General features: G+C 32.2%; 1 protein-coding gene across 1 annotated transcript in view; it reads right to left on the minus strand.

The window, feature by feature from the left end:
- LOC110108288 overlaps nt 1-24,330 on the minus strand; it is a 27,314-nt gene extending 2,984 nt beyond the window's left edge. The window contains exons 1-3 of the mRNA XM_028701352.1: nt 24,112-24,330; nt 1,446-1,514; nt 1,226-1,329 (exon numbers count right to left, since the gene is read on the minus strand). Coding sequence (XP_028557185.1) covers nt 1,226-1,329; nt 1,446-1,514; nt 24,112-24,330 — 392 coding nt within the window. The remainder of the gene's footprint in view (nt 1-1,225; nt 1,330-1,445; nt 1,515-24,111) is intronic.
- Nucleotides 24,331-26,076: the final 1,746 nt, after the last annotated feature.

The raw sequence follows: 26,076 nt of genomic DNA on the forward strand, positions 1-26,076 counted from the left end.
AAAGGAAATATTGTCGGGGAGAAGATTCGTGTAAAAGCTTCTCTTCCTGTCGAGGTGTAATGATTTTATTTTACTGCAGATTGCGCATAAAATTCTACATGTAGAGAACACCTAAATGTGGACATAGGGTACGACAAAAATAACATAAAAATGGTTACATGTTCGTATGAGGCTGCACTTCTTATTTATTGCTTATGTTGATACATATTTTCCCTTTAAGCTTCATGATATTACTGCGGTAAAAATAGTTTTAAAATTGCCTAATAAAAAGCTCAATTTACGCCCTTTCCCACATCGGCGCATGTAAACCAACATGCATCCTCTCACAAATGACAATGAAGATGAAGATGACTATTGAGAATTACCTCATGACCAACAACGTCGGCATACAACCAGTTTCATTAACACAACATCTTACCCTTTACAAGATAATTACCTTTCATTTACATATTGACCATTAACTTAATAGTTAATAGTGTTGAGGCAAAGAGTGTGAAACTTATAAAAAAAAAAAAATAGTCTTAAGAAATTTATATTCAATTCCAAGTTAATTAGGCAATGCAGAAATATAGCAATACATCCACTAATCTCTATCTTGTTAGCGCTCATCTCAATTATCAATGCACCCTTCTAAAATAAATTCATAGGAAACTACATTTTTTTCAAATAGTTCATATCATAGAATTGAAATAGACACAAGCATAAATAGTTGCATCTCTTAGGATAGCACATCAAAGAGTGTGAGCCCGAACAATCTTAAATATCATTAAAGATAAAAATTTATGTCAAGCTATGTTGCACCAATACGGATACGGCGACACGGATATGGGACACGACAATTCTAAAACATACAAGATACAGATATGACGCAGATACGGCATTATAATATATAAATCATACATAAAAAATAACAAATTAATCAAAACATAATATTTGAAATGACAAAAAAAAATGAAAGCAACATCATTTGTAGCATTGTATCTTATAATATCAAAATAAAAGTAAGCATTAAATATTTAAATGTCTAGTACACCAACAAAAACATAAACATAAATTGTCCAGCAGATGAAGTTTTTAATTAAAAGTACAAAGGATTGACATAATTAATCCACATGAACTTGAAACATTAACGTTTTTAATAAAAACTATAGATATGTTGCGCCTATGCCGGGGGTCCAAGGGGGCAGTTCCTTTATTGTAATAGTTGCTTTAAGGTTTTCTCTACCTTCTCGGCACTGCTTGGTACCATTCGGTACCCCTCTGTACCGAGCAGTACCGAGTTTTGGTACCGAGTTCTGGTACCGAGCAGTACTGAGTTCTAGTATCACTCTGTACCGAGCGGTACCAAGTAGTACCGAGCGGTACCAAGTAGTACCGAGCAGTACCGAGCGGTACCGAGTATCGAGCAGTACTGAGTTCTAGTATCACTCAGTACCGAGCAGTACCAACAAGTACCGAGAGGTACCGAGTACCGAGTAGTACTGAGTACTAGTATCGCTCGGTACCGAGCAGCACTGAGCAGTACCGAGTACTAAGCAGTACAGAGTACCAAGTGATACGCGTGCGTGTCCAATCAAATTTAAATAATATTTTAATTAGACACGACAAAGCCGTATCCGTGCCGTATCGGAGGCGTATCTATATTCGACACGTGTCCGATACAGCATGCCTCATAAATAGCTGTATTCGTGCAACATAGGCGTCAGGATATCTTAATAAAAAATTATTAAGATGGGGCTCTAATAGGAAGTGGATGAAAATTTTGAGAAAACTAGGAAGAAAGAACTCATAGGAACTTTTTATTGAAAGATATATGAAAGAAAAAGTAAGATACAATTGGATCTTCCAATGGAGAGGAAGATCCGGCTCTCCTAAATCCCTAGCTGCCGGCTAGAGCCCTCTCAAAAAAGACTATAGCAAACACAAATCACCTCACCCAAAATAACAACATAGTTAGCCTTAAAGAGGCTCCCATATTTCCCTCCTAAATCAGCTCACTTTCCCTAAATAATTCTCTCTTAGATCTTGAATTCAAATTAGATCATTTGCCCAAAATAATTCCCTCCCAATTATAACTAAAATTTTCCTAAACAATTCCTTCTTGATTCCTCCTCTCTTTCCTTAAATAATTCCCTCTTAAATTTTGAATTCAAACTTGATCTCTTGCCCTAAATAATTCCCTCACAATTGTAATTAAAACTTTTCTAAATAATTCCCCTTTGATTAAGAACCTTCCTAAATAACTTCCTCTTAATTAGGAAACTTCCTAATTCCTTTCCAATTAAATCGGTCGGCCCATCAATACTCCCCTCCCAAAGTCTTACCTTGTCCTCAAGGTAGAATGAAGAAAACTGCTGCTAAAGCACTGGACTAATAGCATTGAACTGAAAAATGAATTGTCACTAGTCAAATGATCTCTTCCACCAGCATCTCCCAAATAAATCTCTCGATCTCATCATTCTGAAGTTGGAGAGAACGATACAGACGAACAATGATATGTTAGACTAATTCCTTCAAAATGATAGCATGCTAGCGTTCTCGCAGAGGAGGCAACCCTTGAACAAACTGTAACATCTCTCGATACAGCTGTGGGAGTGGTTGAATCTTGTCTGGTGCTTTTATCTTCTCCTCATCTTCTTCTCCTTCCAAACTCTAAAGCTCCACCAAAAATCTCACTCCTTCACCCATTCACCTCCTTGTACGTGGTTCCAAAGGTGGCATCACCTCTTCTTCCCCCAAAATTTTCACCTCCTAATTCTCCCTCATTATCCCTATATTATGGTTTCCTCGATTTCCTTTCCAGTTCAATGATACTCTCACCTCCGATATTTTCGGTTTGGTTTGGCCCTCGAGCAGCTCCTGCCTTATCTCCTCTCTGATGGCAAAATTTTCACTGATTTTCTCGTGGACGACAGAAATTTGAGTCTGATCTCCCTTTCCAATATTTCTATCTTTCTTCCTACCATAGGTACACGGATCTAGGCTCTGATGTCAATTTGATAGGAAGTAGATGCCAATTTCAGCAAAACCAGAGAATGATACAAGAAATATAAGAAGAAGAACACAAAAACTTTTTTTTTATTGAAAGAATTAAGAAGAAAAAAAATACATTTGGATATTCAATTAGAGAGGAATATTCGGGTCTCCCAAATCCCTAGCCGTCGGCTAGAGCGCACTCAACCTAAGTAAAACTAATTCCAGCAAAATCAAGCATAATCTAAAATCACCCAATAGTTAGCCTTAAATAGGCTTCCCCTAATTTCCTCTCAAATCAACCCCCTAGCCTTAAATAATTTTCTTTTCCTAATTAATTTCTCCCAATTATAATTAGAAACTTTCATAAACAATTCCCCTGGATTTTCCCTAAATATTATCTCCCATGGATTTTCCCTAAATAATTCTCTCTCAAATTTAAATTCAAATTAGATTTCATTCCTTAATTAATTATCACCCAATTATAATTAGAACTTTCCTCTCTCTCTTCTTGCCCACTGCCCACCCTAGTGGAGCCCCACGGTTCAGCCGCCGGTCCATTCGGCTCAAAGCCCGTAGATCTACTTTGATATTTCTATAATACTAATTACCTATATATTGCACAAATCTCACAGCATACCCAAGGTCTCTAAAGTCCATTCAAATAAAAATTTTGGTCAGTAAATCGTAGCAGAATTTCTCCCCATCATTAAATTGGTATCAAGAAAAAATTAAATATTGGATAATAAAAAATTTCTTGACTAGGGCCTTATAAAAACAAATTGGGCATCTAACGAATTACAAAAATATGATGCTTAATGCTCCACATAAAGAGTGCCAACAAAGCACTTCCTCCACATAACTGAAGCTGAATTTAGTTCGCATTTTGGTTGCTTGTAAAATGTTGATAGAGAACTTGCAGAAAATGAGGATTTTCTTTGTCTCATTTGAGCGAGAAATTTAAACCCTCACTTCACATAGAGTTTTGAGGATGTTTGTGGAGTTTGAATCAATGTTATTAACTAATTACATACAACCAAATGATGCATTAAACAAACTTCTTCATTTTTCGAAATTCAAGCCACCAAATAAGCCCTTAAAATCAATAACGCCCAAGCTCCAATCAAACAAAAAAAATAATAAAAAAGACAAAAACTGCAATTTTCGGCCTTTACAAAACCAAAAACCAACTAGTTCCGCTAGCTAAAATCGGATTATCTGCTAATCCTCCTGTTTAAAACAATTGCTTGGAATTAAATAAGAAATAAAAGTCACCTTGGTAAGGACTTGAAGAATCTCTGCCAACTTAAGCAAGGGTTGAAGAATCTCAGTTAACTTCAGCAAGAGTTTGAATCATCTAAACAAAATACTCCGAACTTGTTGATTTGATTTGGCCCTTGGCTTGTGGATGCTGAAGAGATTACAGATAGCCCTAATTCCAACCAAAGAAATTCCTATCCTATTGGAATAAACCAATAGCTTATTTGCCCATAAGAAAGGCTGAAATTGCGTTTTTTCCCCTCATGCTTGCTTTAGAAATAGGAGGAAAAAAAATTCTTGAAAATATGCTCGTTCGGAACAAAATACTTGAAAATATGATCGTTCCGATAAAAAAATCAAATAGAAGGCTATTTGATTAGCTAAAAAATAATGCAGTATAAAAAAAATATAGTGTAAAATAAATATTTTAAAGTTGTTTGGATTAGTATAAAATAAATGCATGTGAATATTTTTTTTGTTTGAAATGTGAAGGTGGTATAAAATTCAAATAGGGTGATGGTTGATGGCGGTGATGGTGGCCGGCAACATATGGTTATAGTGGTGGATGGCGGTTAGGTGGCGGCAGCCGGTGGTGGTGGAGGTCATCCATGGTTGGTGGTGGTGGCGGCTAATAGCTAGTGGAGGCAACCAACTGTGATGGAGGGCAACCGACAATAGTGATCGGGGGCGAGTGGCGGCAACGGCTTGCGGTGGTGACAAGTGACGAGTGGCAATAATAGGCGGTGGATGGCGATGGTGACCAGCTGGTGACAGGTGACGAGTGGCAATAACACCCATTTTAATAATTTTTTAATAAAAAATTATTAAAAAAAAATTATTAAATGATTGAATAATAAATTTGAATGAGATTTATTCATTGTATGACATGACACATTAAATTCATAGACCGATCACAACAAATATAACATAATGAATTAAACTTAACATGGGTCGAATAATGATTGATTAGGGTTCAAACAAGGTACATACAACATAGAGGGATCATAGTATAACTAACAGAATATAACCATACCACATGAAAATAACAAATTATACATTACTACACAAACCATGTAGCAACAAAAGTTTATGAATTATAATTGATTCATGTAATAAAATAGTTGTGAAGGAAGGGGACACTTGATCTTATAAGTCGATTATGGCCTTTAAATAAAAAAAAGATCAAGAACTGAAATACTCATTTGCACCCTTTATTTATAAGGATACAAATGCTACATGTGTCACGCCCCAAGATCTGTATTAAAAGAATTATATTTGTCCTAAATTTTAGCCATTTAACTACAGTTTACCAATTTCTTTTGAACAACAGAAAGAATTATGCAAGTTGCCCGGAGCCTTATATCTATGATCATTATATTTTCCTGAAAATATGTAAAATTATGTAATAAGCATATAACCCAATATATATTCTAAATATTACACCTGAAATTAATGCAAGGTAAGGATAAACAGTATGTTGTAAATCATATAAAGAAATATATGCATTAATATATCTATGTCGATTATCTATATCAATAATCAGCATATAACATATCATATCTTCGTCAGTTCTATTTCATTCTTCAATCATAAACTTTAATCAATTAATTAGTCAATCAATCTTTATCACTCATTCAATTCCATACAATTTTATCATCCATTCAGCTCATATAAATTTGTTAGTTATAATCACAACATCAATAATAATATTTAGTATTAGTAACAGAACTGTATCAATAATCAATATCAATATCAAAAATTAGTAATTAGTGTCAATATAAGTATTCATATCAGTAATTAGTATCAATATCAATAATCAATATCAATAACAATTTCGATATCAATATTAGTATCTTACATTAATATGAGGGTATCTTGAGTTTATGGGTATTATGTGTAATCAATTATACCAGTGAATCAGTGTTCTATTAGATATTCATATGAGGGTCTTGTTACGGCTCTTATGAGTCTCAATCAGTCACCCCTCATGATACCCAATAAGTATACTCAATTATAACTCCCCTTGAATCATGTGAATTAGTTGCTTTGACTTCTTATATCTCATAATCAATATATAACTCCTTATGACACCCATCCACTGACTCCTATCAGTCATGAAGATACCTAATCATATATATAATATTAATCATTATATCATATTTAAATATCATATCAGATTTAAATTAATAGTAAACATTCTTACATAACTCAATCATATTAATCATTTCAGTACATATTACCTTGCAATCATATAATATTCACAATATAACACTTTTCAACCCATGTCTTTTCCCATCTCACCTTACCCAAAAATTCTTATACACATATTTAATTGATAAAAATATAATAATATTATGATATATTGTTCAGAATGATTAAATCTATACATATCAAAAGTTATAAAATGAAATCTTATAAAATCATGATATAATATATTTTTGGCAGATTTAGGAGAGATAAACCCGTACAAATCAAAATCATCGAATATAAAAGTAAGAAGATAGTTACTTATAATAAATTAAATAAAAATTATAACAAAAATGCTGAGTAAATATGACCCAAAGGCCTTTCTCTCTCCTTTCTATTCTTCTCTTCATTCAATTTCTTTCTAGCTAAGCAACCAAGTGAGGAAGGCGGTGGGGTGAGACACATATATTTATAATAAATATATATAAAAATACTATTAGTGGCTTAGTAGCACATTGCTCTACTTTAGAATTTTCATATTTTTTAATATAAATTTATTTCACATTTTTATGTTATTATAATCTCTCCACCTTTAAAAAATATCATCCTCGATATTTCCATATCATTATTGTATGTGAGTGAGAGAGAAAAAACATGCTCAAAACAAAATGTTAAGCTTAAATCAACTAATAATAAAAATCACATCAAATCACTACAAAAAAATTGTGTCAAAAAACATAACTCAGGGAAGGATAAAAGAACACAAGATCATATCCGTGGATTCATTTTCTTATGCCTGAACAATTAAATAAATTATTAAGATGAAATGCATAGAAAATCATGCTTGCAACCACTATTCATGCATGTAAAACAAAATCTCATTTCTATTCCACTCATACACTCTCTGTTAGACTCATAAGCTCTAGTTATATTTCAATTATTTCAATGACCATTGCTCTGATACCATTTTGTTACACCTCGGAATCCATATTAGAAGATTTGCATCTATCTTTTATTTTATCCATTTAATTAGAAATAACCAATTTTTAATAAATAATGAAAATAATTATGCATGTTGTTCGAAGCCTCATATCATAGGATCCTTATATTTTTCTAAAAATATATAAAACTATGTAATGAGCATATAGCGTAGTAATTAATCAAAATCTTACAACTGAAATTAATACAATGTAAAAGAGAATAGTATGTTGTAAATCATATAAAGAAATATATGTAGTAATGTATATATACTAGTTATCTGTATCAATAATCAGTCTATAACATATCATATCTCAATTAGTTTTATTTCATTTTTCCATCATAAACTCTAATCAATCATTATCACTCAATCAATTCCATCCAATCTTATCATCCATTTAGCTCACATCAATTCCTTTGGAGACTGATTCATATAGTTACAGTCATAGTATCAATAATAGTATTTATTATTTGTAATAAACTATACCACTAATAGAATCAGTATCAATATTTAATATCAATATCAAAAATTAGTATTTAGTGTCAACATCATTATCCATATCAGTAATCAGTATCAATATCAATATGCAATATCAATAATAATTTTAGTATCAATATTAGTATCTAATATTAAGATGAGGGTACCTTGAGTTTGTGGGTATCACATGTAATCAATTATACAAGTGAATCAATATTCTATCAGATATTCATGTGAGGATATCATTATGGCATCTTACTCTTACACTTATGACTCATAATCAGTTTCCCCTTATGACTCCCAATTAGTATAATTCTTATACTCCCCTTAAACTATATGAATCAGTCTCCCCGACTGCTTATAACTCCCAATTAATCTTAAGGATATCACATGAGGTTACCATATCATATATATGATATTAATCAATACATCACATCCATATATCATATCAAATTTACACTAGTAACAAATATTTTTGCATAACTTAACCATATCAATCATTTCAGTACATATTACCTTGTAGTTTTATCATGTCAAGTTATAATATAACACTTTTTCAACCCATTTTCAATCTGTCTTTTTCCCTACTCATTTTACTCAAAAATTCTTATAGATATATTTAACCGGTGAACATGCAATAAAATTATATTATATTATTTAGAATGATCAAATCTATAATATATCAAAATTTATAAGATGAAAGCATATAAAATCATGATATAATGTATCTTTGGCAGACTTAGGACAGATAAATTCATAGAAATAAAAATAATTAAAAATAGAAGTAAAAAGATAGTTACATATAATGAATTGAATAGAATTTGTAACAGGAATGGTGGGAAAATATGATCTAAAGACCTTTTTCTCTCCTTTCTCTTCTTCTCATAATTCAATTTCTTCCTGGTCAAGTAACAAAGTAAGAAAGGTAGTGGGGTGAAAGATATATATATATATATATATATACTTATATGACTCTCATTACAAACTATTCTAGATATGCGTCACCTTATGACTAGCTGGAGGGGGCAACACTGAATGACCTTTAATGATTTACTTTTGGGGTGAGTTTAATAGTGTCAAGTAGGTTCAAGTGAGTATGTTCGAGCGAGTCCATCATAGAGTGCTGAGATGAGCATGCCTGTGAATGGCAACCTTGAAGGGGTTACCAACAACCTCTATTGAGGGCCTCATATTGCTTTAAAAGAAAGAGGCATGTGAGTCGTTGTTTTATGAATGGAGAGATCTAAGTTGGATAATAATGATAAGATGAGTTGAAATCCCCATGAGTAGGCATTATCTTATATTCAAGCTTGGCATGTATATGTAATAACCTGAAATTGTGAAAATAATTTTAAAATATAATTTTAAAAAATACGGGCTAAACCACTATGGCATTGTTCTTGTGAGCCAACGACTCTATGAATCATCAAAAAAGCGTCATTGCCATGCTGAGTTGTGTATTGTACAATAACTCTTGGAGAGGCACGCAGTGTTGCGGCACCAGATTTTGAATGTTGTGGTATTGGTCACTAAATAATAATTTTTAAAATAAATTTCTCCACTCATCCATTCCTCCCCCTTCTTATGGCTTGGCTTGTTGGATAAGGAAAGGAAGAGAGGATGAGGGGAAGAGGGGAGGAGAAGATAGAACAGAGAGGAAGACATTCGAGTCATTTTTTTTTCTTCTAGTTATATTCTAAGATTTCTTCCAATCATGGTAAGTAACCCAAATTCTACCTTTATTTTTAGTGATTTCAGGTTTGGCAAATTAAATCTCCCCAAAATTATTAAAAATATGTTTTCTTTCAATTTATTAAAATTTCATCATGTAACTTCTTATATATGATATATATGATTATATTTAGCATTTTGACCGTGATATTATTGATTTTCACAATGTAAACTGATAGTTATGATTTTTTGAATTAAATGAATAATGTATAAATTTTTCTATATTTCATTAGCTAATTGCATTTCATACATTATATTGAATTTATATTGAAAATGATATGACTAATCTAATATAAATGTGGCATTTTCTTGAAATTAAGAAAGGTTGGATAGTTATAAATAATTAAAGATGATTAGAGGAAGATATCTTATACATTAGAGTTGATTGATAGGCTTTCCTTTAAATTATGGTTTATAGGGTAATACATAAATAAGATAGGTAGTTATAAGGGGACAAGATATGTCGGTGGGTAGGAGTAACAACTCTTACAAGATAATCACCTAACACCTGGCACATGATACTTATACAATACATAGAAAAACACCATGTAACTAACTTGATGTCTTATCTTGCTATTCATAATTATATTCATATTTTCTTGCATTTACTTAGGAGTATATGATTTAATTGATATATAGAATTGATATGAAACTAATAGAACCACTATTACCACTGATATAACATATTGATACAACATACTGATATGACATACTAATATGACACACTGATATAATATATAATGATTTATTTAAGAAGATAATAAAATCATTGGCATGAATATAATTGATAGATAATCAACATATATTTTATTGTATGATACACAACATTATTTTATAGACTTTTATTAAATTCATTATATGTTGATACATTCCTATGCTTAATGAGATACTTTTGGTCTACTTATTATATTTATTCTTATAATGATTTTATATAGTACATGCATTTACTTAGGAGTATATGATTTAATTGATATGAAACTGATAGAACCACACTATTATCACTGATATAACATATTGATACAACATACTGATATGACATACTAATATGACAAACTGATATAATATATAATGATTTATTAAAGAAGATAATAAAATCATTGGCATGAATATAATTGATAGATAATCAACATATATTTTACTGTACGATACGCAACATTATTTTATAGACTTTTATTAAATTCATTATATGTTGATACATTCCTATGCTTAATGAGATACTTTTGGTCTACTTATTATATTGATTATTATAATGATATACTGATGATTACTAGTTTAATAAAGATAGAGATGAGCACACATATTAATTCCAGAGACCTTGCATTAAAAGAATTGGTAGTTTTGGTTGCCTGCTGGGCTTTATAAGCTTATTATGCGGTTTTGATATCAGGTCTTGGAAAGGGCTAGGATCCTACAAAGTGAGCTTGATCACTATTTTTAGTTTTTATTTTCTTTTGTATTTTTTATTCTTCCTTAATAAGGAGCTAAAAGATAGATTAATGTATTAAATGATCTCTTGGCCATTATAAATCACATTTTGATGCATGTAATTTTAGTGTTCACTTAAATTATTAAATTAATGAATAATTAATAGCTCTCATCATAATTAAGAAAATAAAAAAGATACAATTCTTCCAATTAAATTTTTTGGGTGTCATAAATTTGGTATCAGAGAAATGGTTATTAGAAGAATTGAATTATACTAAAGCTATATGATTGATTATGAGTGGGAGGTAGAAGCCGGTACTATAGAGTTTATTCTTCACATTTGATTGATTCATTACATATGTGTGTGTATTAAGTTTATATATTTGATTGAGTAGGGAAGAGAATCATATTAATGGATGAATAGACCCTACTGATCTGAATGTGTAGAATGAACAAAGTATAACAGTAGCTTTACAACCTTTTGATAGCATGTTACCTACCACTTACTAGTATGGTTCCTTAAATAGTGAGTGCTATTCAAAGTAAGCAATCAAGAATTAGGGACAATGATGAAGATTGGCACCTTTAAATGTTTTATAAATTGAAGCTACCATTATTTAAGGGAGTTCTATAACCCTATATAACAGAAGATTACTAGCTAAGAATCAAAAAAAATATTTGATAGCATGTAGTGCCGGAAGGACAAAAGATTACCACTGATACTACTTTTTGATTGAAGATGAAACTTAAAGATGGTTGGTTGAACAATAAAGGGAGAAATTCTTAGGCAAGTTGAACCCCCAATCAAGTGGGAAGAGTTCATTAGTACATTCAGAGATTAATTTGTATCCCCATTAGTAAAATATCAAATATTGGAGATTTTTATAAGATTGAAGCAAGGGGATAGAATAGTTATGTAATATGAAGCTGAGTTTATAGTATTAACCATGTATTCCTCTCAATTAAATAGTATTGCTAAAGCAAAATATTATTAATTTCTATGCAAACTTTGAGATGAGTTTGGATATCCATTATTGCCTTTCAAGATTAAAGAGTTTTTGGAGCTTGTGAAGAAAGCAAGGGTGGTAGAAAACAATCTTGCAATTCTTCAATTAAGTAAGATATGGTTAGCAAGAGAGCAGGTGAAGAGATGAGTTGGGGGAGTGTTAGTGAAAAGAAGAATTTTAGAATTAGTGATTATCAAACATGATACATAATATATGTTGTTAGTAATCCAGAGTGTTTTTATTGAAGAATATATCCAATTAATGTTTTCTATTGATAAGATAGTGTTTCAGGTGTGGACAATATGGGCATAGAATTATGCATTTCCTGAAAAGATGTGAAGAACGAAGACTAGTGTATAGAGCGAAGCAATCTAGGCAAGGCTATAGATAAAGGACCGTTGGTCTTAGAGAATACAATGAACGATTTGTGAACATGATAAATGAAAGAACAGCTAGGGAAAGTTAGAGAGAACCTACACATTCTGTTATGTTAGTATTAGCACCACTATGACCTAGAGTTTATAGTCTAATTCAATAGGAAGATAAGAATACACCTAGATGATCCACTAGTAAAATTCGCAATCCTATGCATTTAATTTTGAGTGATTAGTATTACATAATATGTTGAATTATATATAATTGAATGACATACATTAGTGTGTCATTGATTGATTTAACTAATGATTGTTTGAATGAATTTTTTTTTAAAATGATTATTAGTTGTTTGAATTTTATTGATTATAGAATTAATCTCCAATCAATTTGTTTTGAAATCATATTAATTTATTTAATGAATTGATTGCTTAGAATTGGTTTGGTTTTATTTTATATTAATTATACTTTAGTATTTATTGCATTTATACCAACTGTAAAAATATTGAGGGTGATATTTTTTTATGGTGTGCAGATTGTAATAACTTAAATTTATGAATATAATTTTAAAAGAAAATTTTCAAAATCTATGGTGGAGCATTGCGGTGTTGTTCTTACAGGCACAGAAATTCTAGGAAACATTGGGAAAGCATTTTTATGGTGCTGAGATCTCTATTCTATAATAACTTTGAAAGTAGCATGCAACTTTGTGGCAGTAGATTTAGACTGTTGCAGTGCATGGCAATGAATAATATTTTTTAATATAAATTTCTCCACTTGGCCTTTCCTCCCCCTACCTATTTCTTGGCTTGTTCGATAAGGAAGGAAGAGAAGATTAGAGGAAGAGGGGAGGAAGAGAGAGAGACGAGTGAGAGGAAGTAATTTGGTCATTTTTATTTGTTGGTTCTATTATGAGATTTCTTCTCATCATGGTCGGTAACATTAAGCCTACATTTATTTATAGTGATTTTGGGGTTGACAAATTTAATCTCCTCAAAATTGATTAAATTATATTTTCTCCTGATTTATTGAAATTTCTTTGAGTAACTTTCTATATGTGGTAGACATATTTCTTATGAGTAGTTTGACTGTAATATTATTGAATTTCAAACGGTAAAGTTATAGTTATGATTTTCTAAAGTAAATTAGTAGTATATAGTATTTCCTACATTTCACTTATTAATTACATTTAATATATGATATTAAATTTACATTTAAAATGATATGATTGATTTAAGATGAATGTGTCATTTTATTGAAAGTAAGAGAAGATGGCTACTTGTAAAATAATTTAGGATAGCTGGAGCAAGATGTCATATACAGAAGGGTGGACTAACAAGCTTTCCTTTAAATTATGTGTTATGGTGTAATTCTGATACAAGTTAGGGAATCAAAAGGGATAATATAACCCGATAGGTTGGAGTGATGACTCTTATAAGATCACCACCTAACACCTGACACTTGATACCAATACAAGTTATAGGAAAATAACATGTAATTAGTTAGATGTCCTGCCTTGCTATCTATAATTATATTCATGTTTACATGCATTTACTTAATAGCATATGAATTTATTAATAAAAAGATTTGATATAGAACTGATAGAACCAATATTAAGACTAATATACTATATTGATACACTATACTAATATAACACTTTGATATTTGGCGTAATAATTAATATAAATAGAAAATAAATTCATTGGCATAAATATAATTGATAAATAATCAATGTAAGCTTTATTGTATGACACCTGACAATATTTCATAGATTATTTTTTATTTTCTTATATGTTGACATATTCCTGTACTTAATGAGATGCTATCGATTTACTGATCATGTTAGTTCTTATAGTGATTTCATAGATTGTTTTTTGTATATACTGATGATTACTGATTTTATAAAGATTGAGATAAGCATGCATATTAGTTTTAGATACCTTACATTAAAAGCATTGGTAGTTTTGGTAGTCTTCTTGGATTTGTAAGCTCATAGTGTGGTTTTAATTTCAAGAAGGAAAGGGTTAAGATCCTATAGAGTGAGGTTGATCAGTATTTTCAAGTTTTATTTTATTATGAATTTTCTTTTATTCTTTTATAGTAAAAAGCATAAAGATAGATCAACATATTGAATGTTCTCCTAGTTATTATTATATTTTGAAAAATGAATATTAAAATATGTTTTGATGCATATGATTTGTAGTGACTTTCAATGTAATTACTAAATTAATGGATAATTTATAGCTTTGGTCTTAAGAAGATAGAAAATATATAATCATTTCAATTAAGATTTTGGGGCATCACATTATGAGTGAAGATACCCACTTTGGAAAAAGGCAAGTAACTATGGAGGTTGTGTTCTTATGTTGCAGGAGCCAAGTTGCTTACTCATTAAGGAGCCTTGATTTCCACCTATGAGGTATGACCTCGTTTAGTAGGTTTGGACAAGTAGTGCATGTTGATTATTTAGGCATGTTCTATATACGTCACAAGTGAGTACCTGTTGATGATCGCCAGGCGAGTTCACTTGTGGGCTCCATTGGGCGTGAGTTCCTTCATCGCAATCAACTAACTACATGTTGGGCACTTATGAAGGTATATGGGAGTATACATGATGTTAATAATTGATACTTCGATCTAGAGCTAATGCCAATGTACATTTATAGAAAATAACATAAAATTCTTTTTAAATGTACATATCTTCTTTTTTTTTTTCAAATTGGCTATTGGGTAGACGATATTGATTTAAGCCTTACTCAGGAGTTTTCCTAATGTTCTTAAATTTTTCATAAAGTAACATCTTTACCAACTATAATGTTGCATCTATTGAAGTGCATTTTTGCATTAGGTGTTAAAAATTCTAACAACATTCTCATTGACTAGGTTTGATATCACTAATGGATGCTTATATTTTAAAATATCTATTGAATCACAATCACCTACATACAAAATATCACTAAATTTTTCTCGTGAAATATATATATTATTATCTAAGCTAGTTTAAGATTTTACATTAGCCTTATTGACATAAGGAACTATAGCTAAAATCTTTTAAATAGTAGTGGTCACACATATGGGAGCTTAATATTTAATGAATAAGAAAATATCATCAAAGAATAATCAAGATCATTAGTCGTTAGTAGCTTAGTTGGAGAAATTGATGATGCTTCACCAAAATAGTTCATCTCCTCAAATTTAAAATTAAACTTTTTCTTATTATGGGCTTCGAAAATTTGTCCCGAGCCTCCACCGTTGCTTTTTTGGGGGAGTTGTAATGGAATTAAGTTTTGGAGTAAATTTTGGGAAGGCATATGGGTTTGTAGATAAGTCATTATCCAGAGATTTCACCCTCATTTTGTGAGGACTTTATGATTCGAGTTCTTGTTTCCTATAAGCACAAGCCCCTATAGTTAATTATCCCTCCTAATAATGAGAGAAAACTTTCAATTAAGGCTATTCATTAATTAGATATGTATAGGTATGTTGATATAACACATAGTAGCATCATGGGTTTAGGTATTTGGAAATGTGATATTTAAAATTGGGAATTTCACCATCTTACACTTAGAGAGGATGGAGGGGGAATGAATGATGGACCCAATTAAGATCTCATGGTTTTGTCATCCCGGGCCATCGTGATCCCTGGTCTACTTAGTCATAAAAGGTAATAGACCCAACCTGACACAAGGATCCTTATCAGAAGCCATTGGTTTTTTCGTCCAAGGGTGCCTTGTAGACCTGGGATGAGTATTTACCTAAGGGGATAAATTTGAATCCACCTTAGCTAACAGAGGGCTTTGTACCCTATCGATCATATCCAATTAATTCATATCTCAAGGATTTTATGCCACTAAGGAACGTATTGGCTCTAGCCCTAACCATAATTTAGTGGTCCATTTGGCAGCAAAACTACACGGTTCAGAGGGCCCCTAGTCATAACCATTTACTTGAAGTACCATTTGAAAGCAAAATGGCCGGTTAGAGAATAGGTACCACGTCCTTATTAGAAGGAGATTATTTGAGAATGGATCCAGATAATGTTTTTGATTAGGCATTAGCTCTATGTAAGATGAAGTAAATTTCAATTTGTCCTCCCGACAAATTGTTGTGAAGGATGGATGGATTTTTCCTTTAAGTGTTTTTATTGTTTATTTCAATTTTAGGTATTGTGTTTGATATTTTTGGAAGTTCGAGCTTTCATGGGTGTTTAAGTGGCATTTGAATATTTGGAATTAACCCCTCCGATGAGGTCTACGTTCAACACAGTCATCATCAGGGTGTACATGAATTTTCATTGACTAAAACTTATCGACCCTATCAATTTGCTGATAGGGGATTGATTTGTCAACTGTATGATTTTATTTAATGAAGGCCTTATATGAATGCATAAAATAGATATTCCGATCAATACCTTAACTGTATATCTGTTTAATAGTTCAAGTCGTGTAGACGCATATCTATCCATATCAAAGGATTGGGCTCAAACTGTGGTTTATTTATATACCCGCATAATATCCCTAGACGTCACATATGTAGTCATAACACATTTGCTGGGGCCCATACGGGTATTTGGGGGGGGGGGGGGGGGGGGGGGGGGCATTTTATAATTATTTGTTAAACCTTATCGACTCTTACTTGCCTTCTTAGGAGGATCGAGTTCAAATTTACTAACTCGTACAACATCCATAGACGTCACGTGTGTTCCTACAACACGCTCGTCGGGGCCCATGTGGGTATTTAATTAGACACACCTTTCTGTGTACCTTTGTGCATACATATTATAGTGCATGTGTAGGGGCATTTAGACATTTGACAGATCATCTATAATGATTTGTAGGAGCTTGTGTTTACTACATGTCTTTTGTATTTTTTTTTGTAGATAACACTTTGCATACATGAGGGGCTTCTTACGGTGACTCTTGAGTATTTGAACATGCTACTTATAATCTATTATTTTTTGTAGATGACCGATACGTTTCTTCCCATTGCATTCTTCTCGACTGTAAAGAGTACCATAACATCTACTGCATATTGTTGATTAGCAGTCGTAGGATATAGGGATTTTTTTTACATTCATTGTCCACCACTGATTGTTATTAGTAAGTATACTATTATATACACAACAATTATTCTACTATTGTTAGTAGGCATTTGCACTCGCCGCTTGTTGTGTTTTGTGTGTTTGAATTCATCATCAGATATCGCCTATAAAACCCTTCTACTTGTAGGAGACTCACATTTGCTATATATCTTATCAATGTTAGTTGTCATTGCCTTAAGCAATTAATACATTAATCTCATGACATGGTTGACATTAACTGCAAGGTGTCATCATTGTTTTCATTACATATCCACGCTCATCATTGGTTAAGAACTACTGCATTTATCGGCATTTGTATGATCTATGTATATGACATACATATATATTGTCTGTTACATGTTATTCCCATTATATGAACCATTATATGCATGACACATCCTTGATTCTCGCCTGTAGTTAATCTATCAATGAATATTTATCTTCATTGTGCATCCTTGTAGTCATTTTAATCATTTTAAATCACCAATTGCATAACCCTTGTTATTATTTATGAATAGTTCATTGTACACATCATATATCATTTATTGCTTAATGTGTTTGCTTGTAATTGAGGTTAGTACACTTGCTTGTGTGAATGATATTTATCCGAGTGCATTTGAGACCCTTTTATTGATATATTCTCTTGGGGTTGAATCGTTGCTAGTGATAGGGATGCTATTACATTCCTTAATGTTCACTCACTATGCCAATCTACTTCTTGTGTGTGAATCATGGCGAATAATATCAATTTCTTATTGTCTTTAGAAGTAACTCATAGCTTGCATGGTTGATACAAGTATCTCCTTTTAGATTTGTCTACTGACTTGAATATTATAAGTCATTATAATCTCATCATCCTCCATTTGTGTGCACTGAGAATTGAATAATCATAAGTCCTTTATTTGATTGCTAACATTCATTTGGATGCATATGAACAATTAGTTATCATTTAGTCCTGATATTCCCATTTTGTCCATTCAATGCTCAATTTCTAGTTCATGTTTAAGTTCACCTTCATTTTTCCAATGTCGAATTTAAACTTCTTGCATTCAAAATTGATTAAAGTCCTAGTTCCTTTTGATCATTCGTGACAAGTTTGAATTTAAATTTAGTTTGAGTTCAAGTCATTTGCAATTCATTTGGGTTGAAATTATATTCATGTTCAAGTTCTTTATGATCCTTTGCATTTTTCTTTCATGTTCAGAACAAGTCAAAGTCAAAGTCTTTACTCAAGTTCAATTGTATGTCCAGGTCCCTTATGGTCCAAAATTGATTCCAATTTGATTTCAGTTCATTTTCATTTTACTTGGGTTCAACTCTTTATTAATCACTTAGATTTTATTTGGATCCAAGCTCAAGCCTAAGTCCCTTGCATCTTCAAAAGAAATTTCAGTAGCCTCCCACGTCTCCTCTATTTAGGAAAAACTACAAAAAACTAGGCCTTCCCATCACACAAAGAAAAGCGTGTATAGTAGCTATCCTTTGACACCACAGTCGTAATCTTCATCCCCCACCACACTAAGAAAGACGTCTATGGGTCTTCAAAGGCTCCTATTTGAAAATGCAATTGTTTCCCTGCATATGGGCAATTATAAGTATCACACCTCGTCGTAGGCATCGCATCGTATTCTCATCCCACCGCACTAAGAAAAGCGTGTACAGACAATTTTCTGGTGAGCAATGAATGCTGAAAATATTGATTTTGATTATTAGTTCCCTTCCCACCATGCTAACAAAAGTGTGTATATATAGTTTTTCAGTGTACTGTGAACTCCGAGAGCGGGAATCTGAGTTTAGAAAATTTATACCTTTATGGGGTTATCGATGGTGTTGGCATGTATATTGAGGTAAGAGAAGAATTTTTCTCTTCTTTCTTTTTTTATTAATTATAATTAATTTTAATAATTAATTAAAACTAATAATAATTAATTAGAATTAATAATAATTAATATTTAATGATTAATTAAAATTAATCATACTTAATTATAATTAATAATAATTAATTTTTTAATTATTACTAATTAATTAAAATTCGTTAAAACTAATTATAATTAATTAGTAATTAATTACAATTAGGCTATTTGGACACACGATTATACATGATATGAGCAGGATTTAAGTTGGTTTTGAATAGGATATATGATAAATCCTATTAATAGAGAGTTTAACTCTCTTAAATTAAACTCTCTATTTCAAGTGACTAGGTCGAAGAAGCACACAAACGAGAGATAGTTACCTTTACAGGGAGCAAGCTCCCAGTTGTTTCTTCTGATCTGATAGGAGGAAGAGTCATCAGAGCAGGTGGAGTTGGCGAGTCTCGGGCTTCAGCTAGGTAGGGCTTTGATTGGATTTAGGATGGGGTTTAGCGTTGGGTAGAGGGGAAGAGGCGGGATGAGTTTTGTGACTTGGGTTCAGCTACATGGGCTAGGTATGGATGTCGACCACAATTTGGAGTCGGCTTTAGTTTGTGTGATCTCTGACTGGGTGATTTCAGCTGACTACATGTAAAAATCGGATAGGTTATATTGGCATTAGTTGTGTCAAGAGGTGGTTTCTGCTTCTGCATGGAGGAAGGTGAGGTCGGTTGTAGGTTATGGATGAAGAATTAGAAGTAGGAAGTTATGATGGGAGCTTGCAAATGGGGAAGAAGGTCGGGTTGAAGAAGGTTCAACTTGCGAGAGATTTGGAGTCTAAACTATGGAAGGAGACGAACGAGGTGTCAAAGAAAACAAACAAAGCACTCTTCATTCCTATTTTAACGACGATTGGGAGCAGAGTGAACATGGGATCGAGATGGATGTCATAGTTCGGTTCCACTACAGAGGGATGTGCTGTCGATTTGAGCAGATATTTGGTACAACTAATGATTTGATCCTCCTTTCTTTATATTTTTTTCTTGTGTTATCTTATTATAGAGGTCAACAAATGCCCTCCAACAAATGTGGTATATGTCTAGAATGAAACACGTTTGTTGCATGCTGATTGACCTTGTAGATCTCTTGATATTTTCTCTAGATGTCACACAATTTTTTTTTTGTAGAACTCCAAGAGTCTATCTCTTCACCTTCACAGATTTTGTAGGTCTATGATGGTAGATAGCATTGTCACCTTGTGCTCTTCTTTTGCTAGCACTGTCACCTTAGTTCATAGCATTTTTTTGCAACTGCTTAACATCTTTCTATCTTAATCATGTATGAATGTGATATTTATGTTGTATGATTATTGATATTGCTCAAATTTTTCTAGAACTTTACAGATTCATTAGCTGGTGGGATTTTGCTGCCACCAGTATAGATTATATCTTGTCTAGAGTTTACTTTATGTTGAAACAAACATTCATTTTATGGAGGATCTTTCATTCTTCCCTCCTCTAGTTGTATCTTGGTAAAATTTTAAATATTTATTTATGAATTTCAAAATGCGACGTGATGTCGACCCGAATAAATATTTAAAAAGCATTGGGTTTTTAGGGATATTTGAGGTGTCATTTAGAATACTCTTTTTATAGCTTTGGCTTAATTATTAATATTTTAGTCCCCTCTACCCTGTGCTTTGTGCGGTGGACATTGGTGAAGAATTGCCTTATTTGTCATTATCGACTTTTCAGGAGATTTATGAACTTTCTTCCCCATGCTTCTTGCTTTGATGAGCTTGTTGAAGGAGTAGATGCAGGTGACCTAAATCGTTTTTGGTTTATATTAAGTCAATGGCAAGAAGTCATCGGTCTAGAGCTTTGTGCGTAACAGACTTATTGATGATATAATCCTTATGGTTTAGGCATAGGCTTTAAATAAACTTTGGGATAATTTCATCAGTCCTTTGCTTAGTGCTTTTGCGAACTTATTGAAGAAATTTTTTTTTAGTCCTCGCTTGATGCTTTATGGATTTATTGAAGGATTTGCAAGTTTTGAATTTAGTCAGTTGTACTATATATAAGTAGTATCTTAATCCATAATCTGTTGAGAAGACGTCAATCTGAGTCACTTGAGTTCATCAAATTAGGTGAGCTAAGATTTAATAGCTCTTCATCCTCTTGTTGCTAAAATGGGGGTTCCTCTACTATAACATTTCTTATGATATGTTGAGTAGATAGAGTTGTAGCAATCCAGTCATATTTGGGCGTGTTGGACCCAACCTTTTACACCCATTTAAGTTTCAGACTTAAGTTATGGTAAATGTGCTTCTTCATACTGAATCAACTGAAGTTGGTAGATATGAAGTCATCCTTTATGGTTAAAGATTTAGAGTCTCTGATCATTTAGTAATTATTCACAACTTATTCTTTCCACTAGAACTTTGATTCTCCAATTAATTAGAATAATTTGGTAGACTATGATCACTTGAACTTATCGAGTCAAAATAACCTTCATGTTTATTACAATCCTTTCTAACGGGTTAACGAAATGGGGGTTCTATTTCTACTACCTTTCTTATGGCACTATCAGTAATTATGTCATATTTGGGCTTGTTAGATCTGTCCTCTTACACCCATTTAAACATTAAGCTTCAAGCTATTAAAAGACTTCAAACTATTTCGGCTCGATTTATTGGAGTGCTTAGTTATAAAGTCTCTTTCTTGATTTTTAAATCTCAGTACATTGGAGAAGGCGGTGGCCCAAACTTTTGAAAGATTTTACCTTCATATACTTTGAAAAAGATGTCGTTGTATCCTTCTTCATGAAATAATATTCGTATTAATAATTTTAAATATTTATTCGGGGATCTTGGCATGCAATATGATGCTGACCCAAATAAATATTTAAAATGCCCCTTGTGTTGTAGGTACAATTTAAAATAGAATAAACTTGGAATTTTAAAATTTTAAAATTTTAAATATTTATTTGAAGATCTTAACACATAGTATGATGTCAATTCAAATAAATATTTAAAATGCTCCATATCTTACAGGAAGATTTGGATAAGCTTTGTATTTCGAGATTTACATATTTATTTAAAGATTTTAGCACACGGTGCGATGTCAACCCTAATAAATATTTAAAATGTCCCTAGTCTTATGGGGGATTTTAAAATGTATTATTGCTACATAAGAGAATTTTAAAATATAAATATAAGCATGCTTTGATATATTGGATAGCTGCCCAAAGTGATAATATTTTGATCTCTAGTAGCAATACTGCTTCAACTCCGAACACTAATGAATAAGGAGTGGCTTTAGTTGGCATTTTGTTAGTTGTACGATACACCCATAGTGCCTCTATCATCTTTGTATGCAATTCTATTTTATTCATGGTGATAATCTTCTTCAACAGTTCACCAACGTCTTGTTGAAGGCTTCTGCAAAGTCATTTGCTTTGGATTGTATATTGGTGAATATCGCCAATCAATTTTATGCCGATCAATAAACTTATACATTTTTATGCTTTTGAAAGCCATACCATTGTTCTAGATTATGTGGTGTGGCATATCAAACCTATAGATAATATTATGGGTGAAGAAATTTATCATGTGCTCGGACGTGACTTCTTTGAATGGAGTTGCTTCCGCCACTTAGAAATGCAATCATTTGTCATCACTATAAATTAATGTCTAGCTAATTTTGGTGGATATATCAACCCAATTATATCTAAGCTATAATAATCGAATGTCCATGATGTTATTATTGGGTGCAGTGGATTTGAGTATTGATGTATAACATCACCCTGGATCTAATACTCGTGGCACCGTTTAACATGGTCAATATAATCCCTTACTATTATTGACCAATAATAACACGTTCTCTTGATTTTAGCAGCCATCTTGGGACTCGACTGATGTGTGACATAAAGTCCTTCATGAATTTTTGCTACCACTCTATTACTTCCTTAGTCCCTAAGTATTATTACCACATTTGATCAAAAGCTCGTTGATACAACGTGCCATTAACAAATGTGTATTGCAATGCTCTCTTTTAAATTTTCATAGCTACAGATTTATCTATTTGGAGTTCACTTTTTTTAAAATAATTGATGAAAGGTCGCCTCCAATCTTTTTCTATTTCAATATCTAAGCAATGCAACCATGACTTCGAGCATCTACTAGTTTATTTGCCAGCTCCTTGGATAATTTGTCCAGATAATCTACTTTGGTGTTCTATCCTCGGGGAACTTAAGCTATTATAACATTTGGAACTCATTTTAGAAGCTCGAGAGTTCATTAGTGGTAGTGAGCTAATTCTAGTTTATAAATTTTGTAAATGCCTAGAGCTTGATTTATCACAACCTGTGATCACCGAAGATTTGAAGATTTTGGATTCTGACACTGATCGTAATTTCTATTCCCACTATTAGAGCTTCGTATTCAGTTTCATTATTGGTCTGATGTTCATTTGAACTGAATGAAAACCTTATTATAAATCCCTCAGGCTCTATGAAAATAAGACCAATACTGGCTTCAAACCTACCAAGATTTGGAGATTAGGCAGGTTTTATCGATGATGCCCCATCTAAATACATCTTCCAAAATTATTTTTTGTTCTCCACGACCTATCATCGGGAAAATCATCTTTGAGTGGAGAGTCAGCTGGGATTGGATGTGCGAAGAGGAAATATGTCAAAGCTTGTCCCTTTACCGCCTTCTATTGCATATATGTGATATCAAACTACAGTAGTATTACTTCCCACCTTGCTAGGCGACCTGTAAACGCTGGCCTTGCTATCAAGAGCTTCAATGAATCGATCTTTGATATCGACATAATCTTGTGAGAAAGCATATAATGGCAGAGTTTCTGGACTACAAAGATCAACACTAAACAAGGCTTCTAAATTATAGAATAACGAATTTATTCTCCGATCAACCTCCGACTGATATAGTTGAGAGCATTTTCTTTGCCTTATTGACATCTTTCACTTTGTATATAAGATCAAAGGGATCATTAAAAATATTATTTCTTAATATCTTCAATTCTTCGCTCCATTTTCAAATAAAAATCCTACTAGTTTGCATGTCTTCTTCTTATTCTCTTTCATATATTATAAGAATGTTGATGCTTGATTTACCTATAAGTATATAATGTCATTATTCTTCAAACATAGATAATAATTAATTAAATTACATTCAAGCACATTTGAACTTGATCAAACCATGTTATGTTTAATACATAATAGAACTATATTTGAAGACAAGATTATGCCTTATTAATCCGAATTAAAATGCCTATCTAGTTAAGACATAATCATACCTTATTCATCAGATGACATTCAAATAAAATTAAAATAAATATATAACAATATAGTCTAAGATATCTTAAACTATATTCGATGACAATTTGAATAAGGTCCAAGCATAATTTGTGTGGATGGTTTAACAAGCATCAAAACATACTCTTTGATATTTTAAATAGCTCTGTATGAGATCTCTGTCAAAATGACCTTATATGTGTTATACCATATAAACTCTGTAAAATAGTACTCATCTATGCTTCAATTGTCAATAAACTAAGAAATCTCAAACTTCAGTAGGTGGTCCCTCTAGAATGAAGAAATTAGGATCAAAATAAAATGAAAAAAGATAGTAAATGAAGAATGTTAAAGTAGAAAGGGCTGGGAAACTTCACTCTTATACAGTGGAATATGAGTATAGCATGTGATATTTTTGTTCGAATGAAACTTTTGGGAATATTTCCCTATGAGACAAACCAATGGGAATATTTCTTCAATTCTGAGCAATATGAAGCATATAAAGTTAGATTTTCCACCCACATTCAACTTCTTATGACAACTGGGAGAGGAATATTTGTTAACATTTTCATATTTTAGCTTTTGCTAACCTAACAAAAAATGCCCCCATCCAGATTAGTTAAGAGTTAAAAGTCAAAATTTCTAAAATTAGGTTGGAAGAAGAATATATAAGATCATATGGAGGAAGGATTATCTTATTTCATTTAATTCTTTCCCTAATACTTTCTTAAAGGAGCTTTTATAGAATTACAATACTCTTAATGACTCATTAAATGCCTGGTAACTGACAAATAAGCAATAATTACATATGAACTATCATGATGCATAATAACTCACAAACTCAGTAATAAACTGCACACTATAATTAGCATCCCTAACATTATACACTCATTTAAACATTAAGGTTGACCAAAATAACTATCGGTAGATGCATCATAGTAGTTCAGAGATTTGTGGATAATGGAAAGTGCTCATCCATGAAGGATTTGGAAGGGGTGATTTGGCACGGATGGCAAAATCTAGTGAAATTAGGTGATATAAGAGTGAGAATTAGAATACGACGTGGAGGATTTGATGAGGATCAGTGAGTGACGATTAAGGATCAAGAGAGGGTGATGGCACTGGAGGAAGGATAAGATATGCAAGACTTGGGCTTGGACTATGAGATATGGCAAACAACATATATAATGAATGGGGTGTTAGATCTTGAGTAAGTGTCGAGATTTGAGTCAAGATCTGAGTGTAGATTCAATAGACCTAACAATGGAATCTATCCAATCAAGATCAAAGAACATATTTGGATGGTTCACACAATATGACATTGGCGCTAAAAGTAGGGGGTGAAAGCTTAGATATGAGTTTTTTTTTGGGCAAGAATGACGAATTATGAGAGTTGAAGTTGGACACTGG

Source organism: Dendrobium catenatum, unplaced genomic scaffold (genome assembly GCF_001605985.2).
Source record: "Dendrobium catenatum unplaced genomic scaffold, ASM160598v2 fragScaff_scaffold_156, whole genome shotgun sequence".
Classification (NCBI taxonomy): Eukaryota; Viridiplantae; Streptophyta; class Magnoliopsida; order Asparagales; family Orchidaceae; genus Dendrobium; species Dendrobium catenatum.